This window comes from Armigeres subalbatus, chromosome 3 (assembly GCF_024139115.2).
Source record: "Armigeres subalbatus isolate Guangzhou_Male chromosome 3, GZ_Asu_2, whole genome shotgun sequence".
In the NCBI taxonomy this organism is placed as follows: domain Eukaryota; kingdom Metazoa; phylum Arthropoda; class Insecta; order Diptera; family Culicidae; genus Armigeres; species Armigeres subalbatus.
Window position 1 is genome coordinate 39,056,412 of NC_085141.1, and position 22,604 is coordinate 39,079,015.

Below are 22,604 nucleotides of genomic sequence, written 5' to 3' on the forward strand. Positions count from 1 at the left end.
ACTTTGAAGAGCAATTGTGGAGTACTGCTTACATTTTTTGCACTGAAAGTGCCCCAGGGTGTTGAGTTTTATCAAAAACTATTGAGCTGTTTCGAAGAAATCGAAAGATTCGGTGCAAATTTGTTCAAAAACAGTTTTTTGTTGTTTTCTCGAAATAGTGTAAAATGGACTTATGCAGTTTCTCAAACAAATGATTCAATTAATGACCATGTTTCATCCGTGAATTAGCTGTGCGAGAAATGTTCGTCTGATGATGCTGTTCTAATCTATGGAGATTATAACCAGCCACGCATACGGTGGCGTGAAACTGACGGCATTGTGCATTGTGATGAATCGCAACTTCCCCATCCAGTAGTAGTCTCTTGGGTGGTATGGAATACTTGTGTCTTGGTCAAAAAAATACTGTATCCAACTCCCTCGATCGCGTCCTTGATCTGGTATTCCGTTCGTCGAATTGTGTGGCTAATGTAAGTTGTTATGTGGCGTCGCTTCTACCTGCGGATTCTTATCACCCTCCTCTTGAGATCTCTCTGCCAGCGCTAGCAAAATGTGACGAACCGGTGAACAGACAAAATGAGCGCCCACTGGACTATCGAAAAACTGATTTTGCGATTCTTCTGGATTATTTGATGACCGTCGACTGGCATTCGATTTCCGCAATGCATGACGTCGACGACATGGCGGAAGGTTTTTGCTCTGTTTTGAACGATTGGCGAATCGTTCGAATCCGGCCACCAATTTCTCCTGCCTGGAGTACTAGAAATTTGAAAGAATTGATAGCATACTCTACAAATCATATGTATTGCGCGTGCAAACAAATCTTAGCCGACACCCACGAGGATTCTGGAGTTTTGTCAATTCGGAAAAGCGCGGCGATCCCATCGAGCGTATATCTGAATTTATCATCTGCTGCGTCTACCGATGAGTCCTGCAAACTGTTTGCCGAGCATTTCGCATCCATATTCATATCGAGTAAGACTTCAAAGTTGGAAATCGATGAAGCTATCCGGGATGTTCCTGTTAATATGAATCCAGAAATGGTTTCATTGGCAGCAAAAAAACTGAAACGTTCATTCGTAGCTGGTCCAGATGGTTTTTCTGCAGTTGTAATGTGCCGGTGCATTGACGCTTTAACACAACCATTGTGTGATATTTTCAACTGTTCCCTCCGCCAGTCAAAATTTCCTCGCATTTGGAAGCAGTCGTTCGTAACAGCAGTTTTCAAACGCGGTGATAGCCGCTTCAAAGTTATTTGAGATTATATCCACCAATCAACACGGACTTCTGCCCGGGCGATCGGTGACCACGAATTTGTTGAGTTTTACATCAAAGTGTATCTCGAGTATGGAGGACAAAGCGCAAGTCGATACTGTCTACACCGATTTGAAAGCAGCTTTTGACAAAATCGACCACGAAATTCTGCTACACACAAGTTATCCCGCCTCGGAATTTCTACGCAACTGGTATCTTGGTTGAAATCCTATCTTATGGATCGACAGCTTCGGGTGAAAATCGATGGTAATGTGTCAACGCCTTTCACAAACAGATCTGGTGTACCGCAAGGTAGCAATCTTGGACCGCTACTGTTCGTTCTTTTCTTCAATGATCCTGCTTTGGGTCTTGGTGAATGTTTCAAACTTGTGTACGCTGATGATATAAAGCTTTACATTATTGTACGAACGTTGGATGATGGCCAGGCTCTACAAGTATCGTTAACTCTATTTGAAGGGCTGGTAGCGATGAATGCCGTTCAAAATAGTGACTTTAGTGACCAGCGATGACGAAAAAGTGACCAAATAGTGACTTCCAATTGCAGAAAAAGTGACCAAATAGTGACTTTTGTATGAAGTTTTGAACCGGGTATAGAGCTAAAAGTTGCATTAGCATTGTTACGGTTTAATTCGTAGATTGCAAATTTGTGTTTTAATTTTGAAATCCTCATCTAGAATGCTATCAGAAATCAAGAAAAGACAAAAACAACAAAAGCATGAGGATTACTTACTATTGGCCAAGCCCACCTTCATTATACGAAGGGAGAGGATGGATGCAAGAGGACAGTGACTCCGACACTTTCATAAGTACCACAGAGTTGGAAATTGAGGATGGTACTCATTGGATCAGCCAGAAGCTAGCAATGTTACCATGGTACCTCATATTAAGTAACACACCACGAGAAGGTATCTACCAGGCGTCACGGGAACGAGTAGTGAGTTACAAGTTGTGTCACAAAATCATGTTGATAATTACAATTACAACAATAGCCAAAAGAAGAATATAAAATAATCTAATCATCTCCTAGCTAGTTTACATTTTCCTAGCCTCCTCTAGCCTACACGATTTACATTTTCCAAATTTTGCACTCATCCTGAATGTTTAACTCATGTGAATTATTATGTGATTGTTCTTTGATTTGTTCAGGTTTTTTTAAACATGTTGCAAAGATTTTGGTGGTAAATTAAAGTCACACGATCAAAAATACGAGCAAAAAAAAAATCGAGTAAAAACAGAATCCTGTGTAAATAAAATAATGAAGAAATTTAAAAAATATTTTACTTGTTATTAAACTATGTTTTAATAACAAATTTAAATGAAGTTTTTGACATTTGAGTTTCTGAAATCCAAAAATCCTATTATTCTCCCTGACGTTGAGAAAAATCAAACATCATAGTCATGTGACAAAACTGAGGCCTATCTTTGTCACTGGAGGGTACTGACGCGCACCAACAGACGTGGTTGTGGTTCCAATTGAGGAGTATTGGAGTATTCTGCACTCTTTACTTGAGGTTAGTCTTTCGCATTTTAACAAATTCCATTCGTGAAAAAAATATCATAGTTGACATGAATTGAAAATAGCCTCACGATTTTCACAAGACACTTGGAACTTCTTTGGTGCATATTTCCCAAATTTAATATATTGCTGCCAGATTCACATTTAGTTTGGTTGATAATAAAACAAATCTCGCGTAACATATGATTACGGCTTATAAACCAAAACCATGATTTTCGATTTTCTATCATTAAAGATTGCCTTATTTATGAATCTTCATGCTAGGTGCAACTCCGTTCTTGATATTCCTTAAACAGCACTTTTATTGCTATTTTTAGGGAACGTCTCATGAACCATTTGCACCATAGTGGTTTTTAAGTCCTTTGATTGGCGCCCTCAACTACCATGCTGACCGTTTTGCTTTGGTTTTTAGGCCGTTCACTTTTTATTGTTTATTTGAAAATCTGGCTTTTAAGTTATTTTAAAATGCATATTCTTACTAGGTTATCAATATATCGCATAGCAGAACTGCTCTGGCTAACAAATCTAAACAAACTCGATGATATTACCAACTTTGAGCGAACGACTTAAAAGCCAGATGTGCTGTCGGTAATGGGAGTAAACGGCGCAATTTTTGTTTTAGCTGAAATTTTGAAGATTTCAAAAAGTGTTTCAATTAATCTAAATTTGTTGTTATAATATAACCATTTACGTATAGCATTGACATGTTTTTGATAATGGAATGAGTTTCTATGTCAATAAATGAATTAAATCCGTCATTTTTCTTGGTTCAGCATTGTTGGCTTTTCGGCCGTCATCATATGTTGCTCGAGAAATACAAAGTACAAATGATTTTTATTTTGAGCTTTTCTACCACAGGCAATGCAAAAATAGTGACTTTAGTGACCATTTTCCGAAAAATAGTGACTTTAGTGACTTCTGGATGCAAATAGTGACTAGACTCAAAATAGTGACGAAGTCACTAAAAAGTGACTCGCTACCAGGCCTGTATTTGCCGACTGGTGCCGTAGGAATAAACTGACTGTCAGCGTGGAAATATGCCAAGTGATAATATTTCACCGTACCGTATCTCCAATATTGTTCGACTATCATATCGATGGCTAAATTCTTGACAGGGTCTCAAGGGTGACTGACCTTGGGATCATGCTGGACTCAAGAATGACTTTTGATTTGCACTTTTCAGCGATAATTTCGAAGGCAACAAGGCAGCTGGCTTCATTTCTAAGGTTGCGAAGGATTTCTCTGATCCACACTGCTGGAAATCATTGTACTGTGCACTCGTCCGTCCAATTTTGGAAACTGTGCCTGTTGTTTGGCACCCCCATCAATGCCCCAAAAATGCACCAACATCTTTACAAGATCCAAAATAATAGAGCAGAAAAGTTGCATAACAAAAAATTGGAACTAGAATTTAGACTAATACTTACACGCAAAACTGAAAGTATGCTCTTTTGTGGAGAAGTGTGTTCTTTTGCGGGAGAATGGGACTACCCACAAAAGGAGTAAAATTTGATGCTTAAAAGGCATAAGTTTTACACATTTTTCCTATTTTTATGTATGAAAGTTAATCATTTGTGAATAAAACATAGTCATAATTGTGCATAATATTTATTCCTTTTTGTGTGTAGTCCCATTCTCCCACGAAAGAGCGTACTTTGAAGTCATATTTGAATACTTTATATTCAAAAGAGCATACTTTAAAGTCTTTTATGTGTAAACTTTTTTAGCAGTGTAGGGTAGGATGGGGCAAGATGAGCACCCTAAGAAAGACACTTAATATCTTTTCAGCAAGCATGTCTTTGCATATTGCAATACGACAGTTCTTTTTTGTTGCATCTTATCTAACATCTTGTCTAGAACGCGAATTTTGAAAACAACGGTAATCCAGATAAATGTGACTTAACTAAAACTCTCTTTTTGACTGGTTCAAATAAACTACGGGGCAAGATGAGCATCGCTACAGGGCAAGAAGAGCACGCTTCCAAAAATCATGTTTTCTTACTGAAATGTATTAGAGCGCCAATGTAAACAAAAAGTGAAAGCTGTTAATGCGTATTGGCCATATTAGGCAAAATATTTTGTTGTGAAAACTCATATGTGAATATGTACATTATGTGGAAGATATTGTTTTGAAAAATGTATTGGAGGTAACCACTTTCTTTGGAGACATATAATATGTGTGCTTGGTCAAGATTTTCATTAAAAAATGTTTAGGGGGAATGACGGCTTTGGCAGGTTTTGTTCTATTATTGGTAGGGGGGTTTTTTATGACTGACTAGGCTCAAATTTGGCCTAAACATTCTTTGCATATCAAAGAATATTGTGGCCACATTTCATAGAATTTGGTCGACAAAAGCTCCCCTTCCAATAATAGAACAAAACCTGCCAAAGCCGTCTTTCCCCCTATGTGCTTAAAGACTTTATTTTCTAATGCTGATTTCTTATAATAAAACCCTAGTTTTCACCAATTTTTGCTAATTTATCTGTATTTTAGATTCATTTTATTTTTATAATATTTTTTCAGTGTCAAGTTTTTTGTTGGACTGTAGTCTAACAGTGTGCATGGTTATTTGGAGAGAAAAAAGCACAATATCGGTAAAATTAAGGGGTGCTCATCTTGCCCGGGTAGCGATCTTACCCCGTCCTTCCTTAAATGCTAATTCGCGACTAGAAAACCATATCTGCTAATATAGAAGTCATACAAATGATAAACATTATTAAAAGAAATACAACAAGCATCAAGCGGATTGTTCTGTCCATATTGCGTTCGGTGTGCTGAACGTCTGAAGAATTCACTACGGCGTATCGTCCTTCCGGGAGCGTTGGTAGCTGTGGCCGATACCGCCATGGAAGTCTTCCATGTGGAAATGGAATGACCACTAAGTCACCCCTCTCCCAGTAAAAAAACATTGTATTGTTATACTTTATTGAGCCATATTTGTAGTAATACATAAGTTAGTTATCAATAAACCGTCATAACGGACGGTTTTTATTTTAGTCGGCGTGGACTTAGTAGTCGAATCATGTACGAGGCACTGAAGACGGCCTCACAGTATTCCTTATCTATTAGTAAACATTATCGAGAATGAAGCCGTCATAAGATTGTCATATAATATATGGTATTTTTTATTACGATTCTTTAAATTGAAACAGAACAAAATAAGATAGCGCCCCGTTCCTAGTTTTGAATAAATTTCTACTCAGTGAATCCAACAGTCCATTCCCTACGAATTTCGATAAACTTGAACACATTTTTTTCAACCTATCTAGCTAGTTTCACTCATCGTCACAGGGAACGCATAAGAGAAGTATTGCCAAAAAGAAGAGACCTCACATCATTATCACTGATGAAAAAGGCCTGTGCCTGATTACACTACCATTCAAGGCTCCAAGACACGATGTCCGTTAGATCACATGCACATGCGTTAAATCAGTGCGCCAATACCAGATATTTGACGCGGCACCAAACAAAAATAGTCAACCTGTGATACCATCACGACAGGATATGTCTTTGGTTGCCATCTCAGCGCTAATGACGTAAGCCCACCCATCGCACCCAAGATCACATATCCGAGGGGAGGGAATAATTTAACTGAGTGCTATTTCAAAATTGTTGATCTTTGTGCTAATGGGAGTTATTCAGTTTTTATTGGTTTTACAAAATGAAAATTCCGATAAGAAGGAAGATGGGTCTTGCTCTCCGATAACCATCACATTGATTTCTTGTATGTATTTTAGAAGTGTAATAACATTTTGTTGTAGACCTTCCAACTACGTACCTGTGCCTTGTTCAGCAAAGTCTTTCGGCATGTTTCAGACTATATGCCAACGTATTGAGTCACGTGATTGACAATAAATTGAATCCGTTAAGAGCAAAAATGAAAAAAAGTACGTTTCCCATACTAATCTTCATATAACGTTAAAACGCGATGCGGAAAACGAGGACCAATCGAGCCCATATTTCGCACAGTTGATTGGGGTCCCAAAACGATTCAGAAAAACCTTCATCTCACTTGATTGGATGAAGTTTACGTTTTTCCATACAATTGCGCCCCACTCTAATATAGGTACATAGACAATCGGAAAGAATTAATTTTGGCTGGACGCCCTCTTCAAATGTTGGTCTAGAAATATTTGTCATTATGACAAAAAGTGTACTGATAGTTTAATATAAACATAAGGAATAAAAAACAGAAAAATATTCAAATATGTATGATCAACGAAATTTTTTTATTATTGGACGGTTTGTCGCACTTTTGGCTTGTCGTTATCATATAAACAATTTAATAAATAATCTACCATGATGACAATTTAAAAAATGTTTATTCAAATGTTTTACAATTTCCTATTTATGGTAAAAATAGATTGACGACGTTTATAGCTCAATTTCAAATTGTAAACAAATATGACTGGTGAATATGAACCTTACACCGCTTACACCTAATTGTAATTTAATCATCATCAACATCAACGGCGCCCAACCATCATCAAAAGATCCGAAGCATAAAACCGAGGGGAATGGAATTCTAACCTAGAAATAAGAAGCAGACTTGCCGTCGTTGCATCAGCTTCCTTCCAGGCAAGAGTAATCAAATCCTCGATTTACCTTTAAAATTGGTACAATGCAAACCTCTGAGTTTATAAAACGGCGCCAGTGCCATTTATTAATGGTTTCTCAACAAAAATACGCTTCGAAAAACCGGAATTTTGTGGCATGTTGGCACTTTTTCTTTCGCGCTGGGTAGAAAACTAAGCTCGGACTTTCACTACGCCCCGGACCCGTACCATACCAAAATTTCACTGCAACACTTACCAGCTGCGAAAGGTCCTGTTTCTGCAGATGTGGTTGGCCGGTGGTGGCCTGCGTTTGCTGTTCACCTGAAGACATTTCGATAGTTTCGCGTACACTTGCTGGTTGTTATTTTCGACCGATAAATTCACTAATTTCTATCGAAAAAGCACTACAGGCACCCTGCGCGACGAATGTGTTGCCAATTTGACTCACTTTGAAAGGACTTCTTGATCTTCTTTGCGCCCGTTCTTCGCGTTCGTCTACCTGTCAGTGCGGCTTCACCGCGCTCGGTTCCCGCTTGACAGTTCGAGTTCGAAACCGGTTGGCAGTCGTGAACGTGCTTCTTTTCAGGATCAATGCACACGTGCGTGTTTTCTACGCCGCGTGCATACGCTGAGAAAAGTGAAAAAAGAATAAAAGTATAGAGGTCTTGATAAGAGAAACGCGGATTGGCATGAGCCGCCAATCGAACCGTCAAAAAACAGCAGCCAATCGAGCAAGAGACCTGTCAAGCAACCAAACATCGGCTCAAATACTGAAAATGGCTAAATTCGATTTAACGCCATTTATGAATGAACAAATTTTAATGCATTTTACATTTCGTTATCAATAATATATGCAAATCAATGATAGGTTATGAAATGCAATTGCTTCGTTTATGGGATTTTATTGTCATGTGATGTGAACACATTAAGGGTCTGTCTCATTTGGAGAATCAAACTGATATTAAACTTAAAAGTGACATTTCAATAATTATCGAAAAACCCTGCTAGCAGATCAAGATTACTTTTGACAGATATCGAATCATTTTCCATCGATGTCCTATTGGAATTGCTCGGTAGCACCAGCCATTCTTATAACAGGGTGATTTTTTAATTTTCGAACTGTCACTTTTAAGTTTAATTCTCCAAATGAGACAGACCCTAAATAAAGGTGTGTAAAATTTGACCTAGATAAACCATATGTCAGGGGGGTAATATGCGGTGCATCGCGCCTCCTCTGCATGTAGTATGAAGCAAATGTAAATAAACAATCCCACAATTTTTTCGTTAGTCAGCACTAGTGCAGGTTAACCAATATCCTACAAGATTCCAGCTCGAAAAATGTTACACTTGCCAAGCGGGGTGGCCCAGGGTGGCCCGCCTTTCCCAAGCGGCGAGGCCCGGATAATACATCTTAGGTAGGCTTGATTTGTTCGTGGATGACAGGCTTACTCCCCCCCTGCCATATGTGTTGTTCTTCCATATGAAGAATTTTGGCTGCAGTGTTGGCAGTGCCACATTTTCTATCCGCGTTTCTCTTATCAAGGCCTCTAAATAAAAGTATATGAACCATTACATCATGACGTCACGCAAGACAATTGTTTTTATCCGTGTTCAAATAGGGAGTGAAGTTTCATGATGGCAATGTTTACAATTTTTTATATGGAGTTTTTGGCTCGTGCAATCGTCAATATTGTGTTCGGGGCTTGACAAGCAGGCAAAGTTTCGGTTGCGTTCACAAGTTTAATATTTACATTCATATCCCTTCACTAAATTTATGTACACCCCTGCCCAACCGGTAGCGGTTACGCAGCTTGACTCCTGTCATTTTTAGCGAACAGAAATTCGCATTTTCTGCTTCCTTGCCCAAAATATATATAAAAAAATTGCCGGCATTTTTTAAATAAGTGAGAATTTTAATTGTGTTATTCATTAGAAATCAAAAGAGCATCTTTTAACCGGCTTCATTGTTGTCCGCAAGTATCCCGTTTGGGTTGAAAATGGCTTCGATCGCGAAAAAAGTGAAAAAATCCGACGACGCGCTTGAGGACGAATCGGAAGCGTTGGAGGCAATCGACAGCTGCCAAAACGAAATCGATGCCCTCAACGAGAAAGCCAGCGAGGAAATCCTCAAAGTCGAGCAAAAGTACAACGGACTGCGGAAGCCCCACTTTCAGAAGCGAAACGAAATCATCAAGCGCATTCCGAGTTTCTGGGTGACGGCCATCGTGAACCATCCGCAGATATCCGGTATCCTCGAGGAAGAGGAAGAAGAGTGTTTGCAGTTCATGGAGAAACTAGAGGTGGAGGAATTTGAGGACATCAAGAGCGGCTATCGCATTCACTTTTACTTTGACGAGAATCCGTATTTCGAAAACAAAGTACTGACAAAGGAGTTCAATCTGGGCACAAGTGGCGGTAAGTTATGAGAATCAAAATCTGAAGATGAAAAGGATAAAAAATATCGGATATCTTAATTATAATTATAAAATCAATGAATCAATACTAAATTATAAGTCTATTGTATCCATAATTTAATTAAAGCAAGAAAGATGTAGTGAACTAATATTTGAATTCGAATATCGTTCACTTCTAGAATCTCCTGTTTCAACCAGCACGGCCATCAAGTGGAAACCGGATCGCGATCTGACCAAGATGTTGCCAAAGAAGGCGATGGCTAACCGGCGGAAGCGCGGTCTAGAGTATCGAACATTTTTCGACTGGTTCACCGACAATAATGATCCGATTAACGATGACATTGCCGAACTGATCAAGGACGATCTGTGGCCAAATCCGCTCCAGTACTATCTGGTGCCGGACATCGAGGTGGAACCGGAAGCGGAAGAGGACGGCGGTGAAGAAGACTTTGGTGACGATGGCGAGGGCGAGGAAGAAGAGGACGAGATCGAAGATGAGGAAGAGGAGGCCTAAGAGGCAAGTTTATTTTGTGAGGATCGAAATCATTGTGGATCAACAGTTTATACTACTTTTGCTGTCAACGTGGGTAAGCATAAAGGCAATTATTTATTACTAAATTCAATGGTAGAGACCCAATTCTAGATGTAGTGAAACAGAATTCCACGATTGATCAGAATTTCGTATATTATGTTATAAAATTGCTTTGACGTTGATCTGGAATTAGTACAGCTCCAGAATCGTTTTATAGCAATAGAATACCATAGAATATTGTGTTTTAACAGCAGCACCCATTACCCTATAAAATACAATTGACGCGAATCAAACATTTAAGGATGACTATAGCTACTTATGTAGTTTGGAGATTAACGCGACCGAAACAGGAATTAAGACAAAGCATATAAAGTATTATTGGATGAAAATGGTACCACAAATGAACTATATACGGCTAATAAACAAGCACTACTTAAAACTGAGATCTAAGGAACAAACAAATGTAGTAGCAAGAGACCGGATGATCACTAAAACAATCATATAACTAGAATATCTTCGAAGTCCCATTTTTTTGACGTAAACTACGTCTAAGGGGAAGACTCAAATACAGGGTGTAAAACCAAAATTTCCAAATTCGAGACCGTCACGAAATTAGGATAGATTTCAAACGCTAATAGCGTCTTTATCTTTCGATGGATTTTCAAGATTTACTTATCAATAGATTCGGAAACTCTCCAGCAATTTGCCAATTCTATTGATACTATTGATTATCAACGTTAAACTATTGAAAATGTTATTTCTTTCCAAACCGGGTGAAAAATTCAATCCCGTTCTTAAATCCCCAACACGGACATCAGATTGCAGTAACGTACGGGCCTTTTGATCCACTGCTTCGTTTTCCCTGTGTATAAAAAGCCCCGTGTTTCGCGTGCGCGCGTCATTTTCATTCTGCATGTCACGGAGAACAGAAGATTTCGTTCGCACGGGAGGGCTTGGCTCGTTGATTGAGATTTATGAGTCATTTTGCGGATGAAATTTTTCGTCAGGTGGTGGTGGCGGTCGTGGCAACAGCAGTACATCTTTTCATCCGTGTTCCCAACAGCATCGTTGAATCTGGCAATCAACGTCGTGCTGTTGATGAGGCACATAAGTGGAAATTGATCGGTTCTTTTCAGGACCACCATTATGTTTGGGAGGAAGGTTAAGTCGAAATAATTTTTTGACGTAAACTACGTCTAAAGGGAAGACTCAGATACATGGTGTAAAACGGAAATTTCCAAATTCGAGACCGTCGCGAAATTAGGATAGATTTCAAACACTAATAGCGTCTTTATCTTTCGATGGACTTTTAATCACTTACTCTGCAGAAGTCGAATGATGGATTGAATCTTATGAATTTTTGCGTTACTGCTGCCGATTTATTGCAACAATATCATGAATTTACTCTCAGTCAAACCAAATTCCTCCAATGAAAAATTTTATGCCCTGAAAAGGACAGATTTTAGATCATGCGGATTTCTAATCACCAACACAACAGCAACCATTCGATAGTCAGAATATCACAAGAGTATTTTACTTGGATGGAAATTAAACCTGAAACAAGTAGCAGTAAAAATAATAATCTCGAGGGGAAATTTCACTGGTATTGATGCTATCCATTCGAATAAATTTTTGTAGCGTCCCTGACGCACGGTCGTGATTCCGCCACCGACGGAAACTATCAGCCATCACCAAGCGATTAATATGAACTTTGATCAAAATTCGTTTCGCCTCAAATTATGGCTTAGGAGCTGGTTTCACTGATGACACTTCAGACGCAACCGTTGCAGAAATAAACACCACCATAGCCGCCATCGTAGAGACACACAAGAAAAATCCATCTGAGTGCTGTTGATGCTGCGAACGACGACCACGCGACCCACACCATCGCCGGGAATAAAATTTCCGGTAGGAGCTCCGCCGATGCCGAAGGTGGTACCATGGTCTGGTCTCCGCGACATCTCGAGCGAAATGGCTCGCGCGCGCGGAAAAGCTGCTTTCTTGTAATCAATAAAGTTGAACCTGTAGCCACGCCCCTTTGGTGAGTGTTTGACGGTTACACAATATTTGCAGTCATACCGGACAACAAAGAGGCGGGACTAATGAGCCATCTTTATTGGTTATAAGAAACTGCTCTCCCACGCGCGCGTGGCGCAATCAGTCTCATTCCAAATCGAGACAGCAGCACGTACGGACGTGTTTTTTGCTCGCACATTTTTGACGTAAACTCTACGTCTAAGGAGAAGACTCAGATACAGGGTGTTAAACCGAACTTTCCAAATTCGAAACCGTCACGAAATTAGGAAAGATTTCAAACGCTAATAGCGTCTTTACCTTTCGATGGATTTTCGAGATTTGCTTATCAATAGATTCGGAAACTCTCCAGCAATTTGCCAATTCTATTGATACTATTGATTATCAACGTTAAACTATTGAAATGTTATTTCTTTCCAAACCGGGTGAAAAATTCAATTCCGTTCATAAATCCCCAACACGGACATCAGATTGCAGTAACGTACGGGCCTTTTGGCTTCGTTTTCCCTGTGTATAAAAAGCCCCATGTTTCGCGTGCGCGCGTCATTTTCATTCTGGATGTCACGGAGAACGGACCAGCGCGGTTCCAGCGATAACGCCTGTGGTTTGGTCTGTTGTGGTAAAAACTCATGGACGATTCAAATCAAGCCCAACTCAGCAACTAAAAACTCATGGATGAGTTGAATCATCGTATGTTTTCTGTATGTACGTAGAATCACGAGCGCGCGTCAAACGGAGAAGCTGCAAAAATGTATTCGCATGGATGACTTTCTACTAAAATTATAAGGCTTTCTCTGAATCGGGATCTCGTGATTCTACTACCGACGGAAAACAATCTGCCATCACCAAGCAATTAAATTTTACTTTGATCAAAATTCATCTCGCCTCAAGTTCTGACTTGAGAGCTACTTTCATTGATGGTAGCCAATCGTTAGTAGGGGAAATTACGGCTTTGGCAGGTTTTGTTCTATTATTGTGAGGGGGGTATTCTGTAACTAATTATGCTCAAATTTGGCCTAAACATTCTTTGCATATCAAAGAATATTGTGGCCAAATTTCATAAAATATGGCCAACAAAAACCCCCTGACAATAATAGAACAAAACCTGCCAATGCCGTCATTCCTCCTACTTCATACAAGAAAATTTAATCTGAGCACTGCTAATGTTAATGACGACGAACGCGCAACCCACACCATCGCCGGGAATAAAATTTCCGGTAGGAGCTCCGCCGATGCCGAAGGTGGTATCATGGTCTGCCCTCCGCGATATCTCGAACGAAATGACTCGCGCGCGCGGGAGACCTGCTTTCTTGTAATCAATAAAGTTGAATCTGTAGCCACGCCCCTTTGGTGAGTGTGAGACGGTTACACAATATTTGCAGCCATACCGGACAACAAAGAGGCGGGACTAATGAGCCATCTTTATTGATGATAAGAAAACTGCTCTCCCCCGCGCGCGTGGCATTTCATTAGAAATGTCGCGGGCAGCGGTCCCAGCATCGGCGGAGTTCCTGAGCGAGTCAATCGGTTCTTCTCAGGGCCACCATCTTATGCAAAGGAAGAGGGGAGGCGAATATTGTTCAAAGGGCAAATTAACCACTTGGCGACGCCATAATGTTGCCGTCCGTAACAGAATCACGAGTGCGCCCCGGGAGGAGATGCTACAAATATGAACTCGTATGGATGGCATCAGTGGCAGCCAGGTGAAATTTTCTCAAGATCTTATTTGATTTTGTTGCAGCTTGTGATTGGGAAGGCGGGTTGTTAACAATCAATCGAAAGATGGAGATGGAAACAGTTCAATTGAAATGATGCCGTCAGTAGCGAAATCACGAGTACGTGGTCTTTGCAAAAACATGTGTGCGTCTTCAGTGATTTGACGGTAGTTATCCTCATTTCTAAAGTTTTAATGGTTAAATACAGTAAAAAGTGCAATTAAACCTGATAAATTGAAATTTAGAAATACCCAAGTTTAGTTAAGCTCATTTAGAATATTTTTCGAAAAATTCGAAAAAGAACAATGAATTGAATTTAAACAAACAAAACTAAACAACTCATATTATACAAAACTCGAGAATTCAATAAATTTGTTTTAATTACATAAATATATTAGTTCCTTTTAAAATGTAATTTTCATAAGAGCAATTTTGTAATACTCATGGATAATGGCACTAGATTCTTCATTTCACCAAACTGTTTCACGTAGTTTACGTCGGGCGGTCGTGTCTTGTACACAACCCTTATGATTTTTTATTCTGTTTATTGAGAGCTCGCTAGCTTTGCAGAGCCGATATCCTACAACCCATCCCTTTTTTTACTTTTTCAACAATTTGCAAGTATGGGAACGTCCACAAATTACGTAACGCTTAGTGGGGGGAGGGGGGGTTGAGTGAAGTGTGACGATCCATACAAAATTTTCAGAAGCTTCATACAAAAAGTGTGACATAGGGGGGAGGGGGGGTTAAAAAAGTCCGATTTTAGCGTTACGTAATTAATGGATCTTCCCTATGTGTGTGTATGTGTGTGTTTTTGCCTTTCTCGTACAACAAAGTTGTACTGAAAGGCTATCATTTTACTCCAAATACGAACTTTTTATATAAGGCCATTTCAAATATTTAATTATCATTAGGTATGACCTACTGGTCTCCGAAAGGTCAAGGGAGGGGGGATAATAAAAAATAAATATTAAAATGAAAAAAAAAATTAAAACTCCTCGGATTTGTTAAAGAATGTTTTGAAAATTCCCAAAATTATCCGAATTCTATTTTGTTGCCCCCTCAAAATATAATTTTTGGGCAAAAAAATCTGAGGGGGGGGGGAGACATAATTGTTTTTAAATATTTGTATCGGCCTAAGTCTCGAAAACCTATAGTGTTATGTACCAATCGACTCAGCACATGTCTGTCTGCCCGTGTGTATGTGTGTGTACAAAAGCTAAGAAAAACATTAGGCAACTTTTCATATAATATTCTTCAATCAATTTTCTCGCAACAAGTTGCATTCGACAGAGGGCAAATCCTAGTTTGATCACTATTGAATTTGGTAATAATCGACCGTTGCGTTTAGAAGTTGATAAGAAAATGTTGCCGTCAAACGGGGTGACTTGCAACACTTGGGTTTTACACAAGTTTTTGTTTTTTCTACAATAAAAATATACCCAAACATCGACCTATGCCATCACGTATCCCTAGTTTACATTGTATTTGTTGTGCCTAGTTGGTATTTAGGTGAAAATATAACTCACTGTTGTTTTTTTTTTTTGTATTATTTTGTGAAACTGTTTCGTTAATTGAAAGTCGAACGTCGTAAATCGTAAGTTCGTGTAGCAAAATTAAAATAATTTCACCAAAACCGATCTCCCCTCCAGTTACAGTACCTAATTACGTATGTAATTCCGCAAAAATTATAAAATAATAAAATTGTTTGTCCTTGAAACATATATATTTTTTTTTAATTAGTTAGCGGGGCAACAACTGATACACGATAGTTTATTACAGAATTCCTTTATCATGCTGCGAAACTACAAGAAACCTGCAGAAACTCGCATGTATGCTAATTTTTCAAAGAAAACTTCGATTAAGGCAGCGGTAGAAGTTTTTTTTTTATATCTTTATTAAAGAGATTTTCAGCCCAAGGCTGGCTCGTCTCGTAGGAAAAAAAACGGTGGAAGTTAAAAAACAAATTGTTTATCCGGGAAGCCGCTTGGTTTCCGATTTGTCCCGCACAACAATTTTACATTATCCTAATACAGAAAACAGTAAAACTAAGACTTACGGTGGTCAAACAGTGTTGAATCTCCAAGAAGATCGAACACTTGTGGATGTTTTACTGCGTGCTGCGGAAATGCCTTTTCAAAATAGTGATATAATATACGATAACACAATCGTGGTAATTTGGATGGCGGGGAAAGAATGGAAAACCGTTTTAAAAACAACTATCCAGGGAATGGTGATGGTGCACACCATTCTTAAACCGACATAAACCACTTTCAAACCGATGATTTCAAAATATCAATCGATCCATTGAAATCGTTGAAAAAAATCGGAATGCTGGGAGGAATGCCTCTAGTAAGACCCCTGCATTGACAGTGGTGAAGAATGACCCAGGATGAAAAATCACTATGATTAATAAGAAATGATTTGGCGCGTAAATAAGAATTGTGGTTCTAATAGCATCATATGGTGGCATCGAGAGAGACTCGGTGCAATGTGTACAAACCATACACGACCATCGATGATTCTCCAAATGAAGAACATCGATCGCTAGAACTAATTAAGTATTAGCCGAATAATAAATATGCGTATCGTTGCCTCCGTTTTTGCCAGTCTCGGTAACAGTGACTTTCATTCACTGCCCGAGCCATCGTCAGAAAGGATGTACGGCAAACGCTTCGATAATTTAATTATTCTCAAATGGCCCTCGCATATTTCAACACCTTTCAAACCATTTTCACACTTGTCGCTGCCTAGCGATAACATTCGGACTCCGTTTCTTTCCCATCTGCTTTCGCATACACGCTGCTCTCTTCCTCTATACGCGCAGCATCGAGATCGATATGCCAATAAAATTGAATTTGAACTGATTACGGTCGTACAGCTTCTGTCCAATAAAAAAACTATGATTAAGTTGTTCTAAAACATGTTATGATTGAATTCGATGGAGTATTTCAAGTCACCCCGCAGTAGGGATGGCTTGCAATACCCATCATTTTGATATTATTTTCATATTTTTATTATTGTTATATGTCTGATTTTATGTCTAATTACTAATATTAGGACACATTAAAAGTATCCTGTGCTAGTAGAATGAATAAATCCTTTTGAGAGAGAAACTTGAAAAGTGTTGCAAGTCACCCAGTTTGACGGTATATCGAACTATATTAGCTCCATGTACGGTTGGTGTCTTGGCTAAATGCGAGAAAGGCAGCATCACTACTCGGTGAATTAAGTTGGGTTTTTAATGGAAGAATGAAGAGAATCTGCTAACGTACACCTGAATTATTACTTATACCCACTAATCCCACCCTAGCGGAAGGTTACTTGAGTTACCCCCTCTTCTAATGCCCAGATCCTCCTGGGACTACCTTCCAGTATAACTTCCGGAGGATTTTTTTTTTTCCAGTAGGGTGGGAATCTGCATCCAGACACCGGTGGGCTACCGGCGAACGGGGTTTAGCTATTGCCGACCCGCTAAAACCACCCTGTTCACAGACCCTGAGTCTCCCCGGAACAGCTTTTTAGGCATTACTTCTGGGAGGGGTCCGTGCTACTACGCACGCCCACATACTAGCTACCCACTAGCTTCAAATCACAACTAGCTACCCACTAGTTCCTCTACCTCATAACTAGCTACCCACTAGTTCCGCTACTACTTAACCAACTACCCGCTGGTACCTCACCCTCGAGACTAGCTACCCACTAGTCGGCGCTATCCGACTGCTGCTCGGCGCGCCAATTGCGCTGCAAGATGCTGGCAATCTGAGTGGTAGCGGCCGAGACCTACGCTGCCCGCCAACTTCCGGAGGATAGGCAGTACTAAACGTACTCCTCCCAAAACGACACATGACGTACACAAGTGGAGGTATGCGCCTCAACTCTCCATGTACAACCTGTGCACTACCTGAGCCGCGAGACCACCAACAAGTTGTAGGCCAGGTACCTTGCAGGAGGTACCCCGAGTTGGCATCTCAGGATCCAGTTGGTCCTCAATCAGTGTGGTAATCATCCGTCTTGCACCGGAGAGATACCAAGTCTTAGGTTGGTGACTGTCGAGACGTCTCCTATTTGTGAGGTACCGCAGAAGCATCTATTATATACTGATAAGTATTAATCACCAGCGGAGGACAGTAAAATAAGGGTTTTCGGCGCGTTGAAATACGTGTTAACGCTTGGAGGTTTACGATCAAAAGAGGCCGACAAACGCCTAACCGTTTATTAGGTTGGGTATCGGTATCATCCTTCTGCTATAAACATTTATTTATAGCAGTTGCACTGAAAGTGCAGTTTAGTTAAATTTAGATACACATCACATCACCCCCCCCCACACTTCTACCAGACATAGCACGACTTTCTTGTCCCCTAATTCTGAGTTGCCGCAGAGCTATCTAACCCCGATGCTCTTGCCAGTCCTAGCAAGACTTCCCTCATTCCCTTACTGGCAGCCGGATCACATTACTGCCTAAGCAGTTACACTGACCACACGTACCATGCTGGTCCCTACTTTTATCTTGGCTTCCTACAACCCATGGCGGTTATGTATTATTTTGAATTCCGTTGGCTATACCTTGCTGTGGTAAATTTTAGTGATTCTACTTTTTCTCTGATGACAGCATTCATCCAGTTCAGCTAGCCCATGCTTGCAATAAACAGCAGAATGGAAGACAGCAATAGCCAGGGATTGCAGAAATCGCTCTCAATAGATAACGAACAACGATAAAACAGAGGCAAAAACCTCTTCGAATCATAACAAGCCATGAAAACAAAACTATCGCACTAGTATATAATACAAGTTGGAAAAAAAACTGATTCGGATCTATCCCAGATTCGGGTAGGCGGCCCCCACCGATGGGGTTTGATACAACGCGTTGTTCTCGCTCATTTTATGTTGGGGACCATATTTTTTTTCGTACAGCTGTGTAAAACAAGTCGAAATGCATCATCAGAACCGGCGCCCCCCTCAATTGGGGTTTATTAAAAGAAATTTATCATGGGTTGTAACCCCTCGAATCAGTTCATTATCGTAACAGCTACCGAAACACGTCTCTCACGGTATGCTATACCTATCGAGAGTGTATACAGACATGATAAGAGAGATTTTGGAGGTTTTCTCATTCTCCTTCGGTTTCAAACCCTGGCAATAGCATATATAGAACAAGTAGAACCAAGAAGATGACAAGCTACGCCATCGTTGCTACATAAACAAACCAGATGTTCTAGGTTATCCAAAGTCTTCTGGAGTTTGGATCAATTGGTCTACTACGCCAGCACACAAGCTGACAAAAAACAGTCATGTCCATACAACTCCCTGCGTATATCTTACAACAAAGTTATAACCAAACCAGATGTTCTAAGATCTTCAAACTGTTCTTAGTTCAGGCTAATTGGCCTTCCAGGTTAGCTACACAAAGTATAAAACCGATAACAACCAATCATGTTAATACAACTCTTTAGAGAAGCGGTTCTCAACCTGGGGTACATGTACCCCTGGGGGTCCCTTCACTGATCCCAGGGGGTATCTCGGACGAAAATGCGTGATGGCGGATATCAATTCCAATAAAAACTTAATGGTAAAGTTTTAAGGACAATCCGCATGGAATCTAAAATTAAATATACTCGCGTTTTCAAGGGCACAACACTCAATATGGGAGTAACGCACAATTGTAATTTTTATTATTCCTGCTTTGCTGCATCGCAGCATGCGAGGAATAATAAAAATGACAGTTGTGCGTGGCTTCCATTTTGAATGGGGTGCCCTTGAAAACACGAGTGCTTTCAGTTTTGGATTCCGTGAGGATTGTCCTTAATAATTGTATGTTTTTTATTCCTTTGTATTGTACATAATATGCATGGCAATCAGTATTTAAAGCCTATTGAATCATGTCCACCCAGCGCTGTAGCGTGTAGGGTGTAGCCGAGTAGCCAAGGGCATCAAGCCTTAGGGGGGCGCCGAAATCCAGATTTCCGCTTTGGAAAATATGACAAATTATCAGGGGATCATTTTTTTGGAATGCGCATGCGAAACAAGCGACAAAAGAGAGCCAACGACAAAGCTTTGTTTTTGTCGGAGATAATAATGACAAATATCCGAATTTTTTTGTCAGCAACAAAAAAGAAGACAATCTTATTGCTAACTTTTCATCCTGTTATTTTGCATTATTTCTAAGGCAAATTTCGGTTCTATGCTACCACAGTTTCTGGTTTTGTGGAAAAATTCGAGAATCGAACGATGATTACAAAATTAGCATCGTATTTTGGGAAATATAAGAACATGCAAGGCAAATGATTCTTGTCATATTGTGTTCGGATTCTGATAAAGGTTTGTCGCTAGGTGCGTTTGTCAGGAACAAGCTCTGTTGAAGACAAAGAGTATATTGTTAGGCGTTGCTCAAATATTGATTCCCTGCAAATTATTTTCAAATTCACTGGTTCAAAGTGATTCAAATTCAAGCTTTCATCAGACGATTATCTCGGGGACTACATGCATAATGAATCGTTTGACGTATTTCCGGAAACTGGTCAAACCTATAACAATGATGAGTATTTGAAATGACGGCATACTGAATACGAGAATGTGCATCGACGTATTTCGGTAATGGCAATTGACCTTCTTCAAGTTTGAAATTGGTCCAACCAAATCAATCAGTGTCACCTAGCTATCGTCAGTCCCACTCCAAAAGATCATATACCTTGATCGGAATAGGCCCGTTGGCCATGCATCTATCCACCCACTCCGGAATTGTTTTATTTTTGAATCTTGATACGACTTGGTCCTATAGCTATTCTCACCATCTACCAATTCACTTCAAAGTTGAATTTTGTAGAAAGATCAGTAGTTCTTTCAAACCACCGACCAAGCCACCCTGGAGTTTGATTTTGTTTCATCAAAAGGGCGAATGGGGATTCTGAAGGTCATCCAGTCTGTTCGCAACAAACTAGGCCTACCCACCCAGACTACATCCCTGGTTCAACCTCTGGTATCTGTATCAGTGATCATATCATCACCACCGCCAAATAACAATCACCAGCAACTGGATAGGTAACCGATAGATTGTGAGTCCCTCGCTCTCCGGTCAGCATTTATCGGCTCTTTACAAGCCGAACCTTGACCTCGACTGAAGGATGCTCGATCGACTGTTGGATTTGGTTCCCCGACGAGAACACTGGGCAACGAACACATACGCAGTTTTAAATTCGTTAGTTTTTAAGTCTAAATACATGTAGAGAAGTAGTGAAGTGCATGTTGTTTGTGTCTCCAAAATAAAGTGGTTTTTAATAAATGTGTCAAGTTATTCCAACGATGAGATGTGCTTAATTTGATTGGGAATAACCGTGCATGTGATCCTGGTGGATGCTCCCGGATTAGAGGATTTATGAGCTCAGGAGTTGAACTAGTCTAATGCCTCAGTCTCCGCTGGATCCCCACTTTCCTCTCCATACAACGGTCGATGTCGAACCATACTAAGAGGCTCATTCCACTCAATCGAAGATAAGGTAATCAGACAGGTTCTCGCACAATCCACTCCAAAGTAGGGTTCTTCTTGATATGACTAGGTTCGATAGCGATCCTACCGCCTACGGTATACTTGAGAGTTGGATTTTATTGGCCTATTTTTTTTATGAGTCCACGTACTATTGGATCTTTTTTCTTTTTCATTTGCATAGGTTTATTAAGGTGTCATAGGTCATATTGGTGTTGGGTACCCGATCGAATAGAGATCGGTACAAGGAAGCAAGAGCTGCCGAAAAACGAACCCACCGAAGGAAGAAGAAAGAATGTGAAGAACAAGTGATTAGCGAGGCGCAGGAAAAATGGAGCAGAATGATATGCGGAGGTTTTATGAGTTTGTCAATGACGTGCGGAGAAAGACAGTGCCATCTTCCATCATGTGCAACGACCAAGCAGGGAATTTGCTAACAGATAAAACCAAAGTGGCTGCCAGGTGGAAGCAAAACTTCGAGACGTTGTTGAACAGTGGATGTGACGGTGCATCGGTGAACAGAATAAATATTAACGACGATGGACAAGTTGTGGAGTCGCCTACACTAGATGAGGTTTAAAAAGCTATTAAAGAGCTGATAAACAATAAGGCTGCGGGGAAGGACCAGCTCCCGGCTGAACTTCTCAAACATGGCAGTGAGTAGCTTTAAGTAGTTCTGCACCACATTATGTCGAAAATATGGGAAGACGAGGAAATGCCTGCTAGCTGGTTGGAAGGCCTCATTTGCCCTCTTTAAGAAAGGGCACAGATTGGAGTGCGCCAATTACCGAGGAATAACCCTCCTTAACTCGGCGTACAAAATTATGTCCCATATTCTGTACAACAGATTGAGACCGCTGGAGAGTTCTTCGTCGGCGAATACCAAGCAGGTTTTCGTGAGGGCCGATCAACGACGGATCAAGTGTTTACCCTGAGACAAATCCTTGATAAAATCCGGGAGCACAAAATGCAGACACATCATCTGTTTATTGATTTTAAGGCGGCGTACGATTCAGTGAAACGGAATGAATTATGGCAAATCATGCTTGAACATGGTTTTCCGGCGAAACTGATACGGCTGAT

At 40.2% G+C, this 22,604-nt stretch overlaps 2 protein-coding genes across 3 annotated transcripts in view; one reads left to right on the forward strand and one right to left on the reverse strand.

Annotated features, from left to right (window-relative positions):
• Positions 1-7,845, reverse strand: part of LOC134224474 (eukaryotic translation initiation factor 2 subunit 3-like) — a 31,055-nt gene extending 23,210 nt beyond the window's left edge. The window contains exon 1 of one of the 2 annotated variants that reach the window (XM_062703833.1): positions 7,602-7,836. In XM_062703833.1, coding sequence (XP_062559817.1) covers positions 7,602-7,676 — 75 coding nt within the window. In that variant the 5' untranslated portion in view covers positions 7,677-7,836. Of the gene's footprint in view, positions 1-7,601 lie in introns of both variants that reach the window. The other variant, XM_062703832.1, reaches the window with a different exon arrangement.
• A 1,312-nt stretch (positions 7,846-9,157) lies between these two features.
• Positions 9,158-10,753, forward strand: LOC134225309 (protein SET). Its single transcript, XM_062705264.1, has 2 exons — positions 9,158-9,760; positions 9,939-10,753. Exons 1-2 carry the CDS (start codon positions 9,343-9,345, stop codon positions 10,271-10,273), a joined length of 753 nt encoding a protein of 250 aa, XP_062561248.1. The 5' UTR covers positions 9,158-9,342; the 3' UTR covers positions 10,274-10,753.
• The last annotated feature ends 11,851 nt before the right edge of the window (positions 10,754-22,604 follow it).

What these genes read in the sequence shown, in the direction of transcription:
- LOC134225309 (XM_062705264.1), top strand. Translation starts at nt 9,343, where the DNA reads ATGGCTTCGATCGCGAAAAAAGTGAAAAAATCCGACGACGCGCTTGAG. An exon ending in CAATCTGGGCACAAGTGGCG is followed by an intron (nt 9,761 to 9,938) that starts GTAAGTTATGAG and finishes GTTCACTTCTAG; the next exon opens with AATCTCCTGTTTCAACCAGC.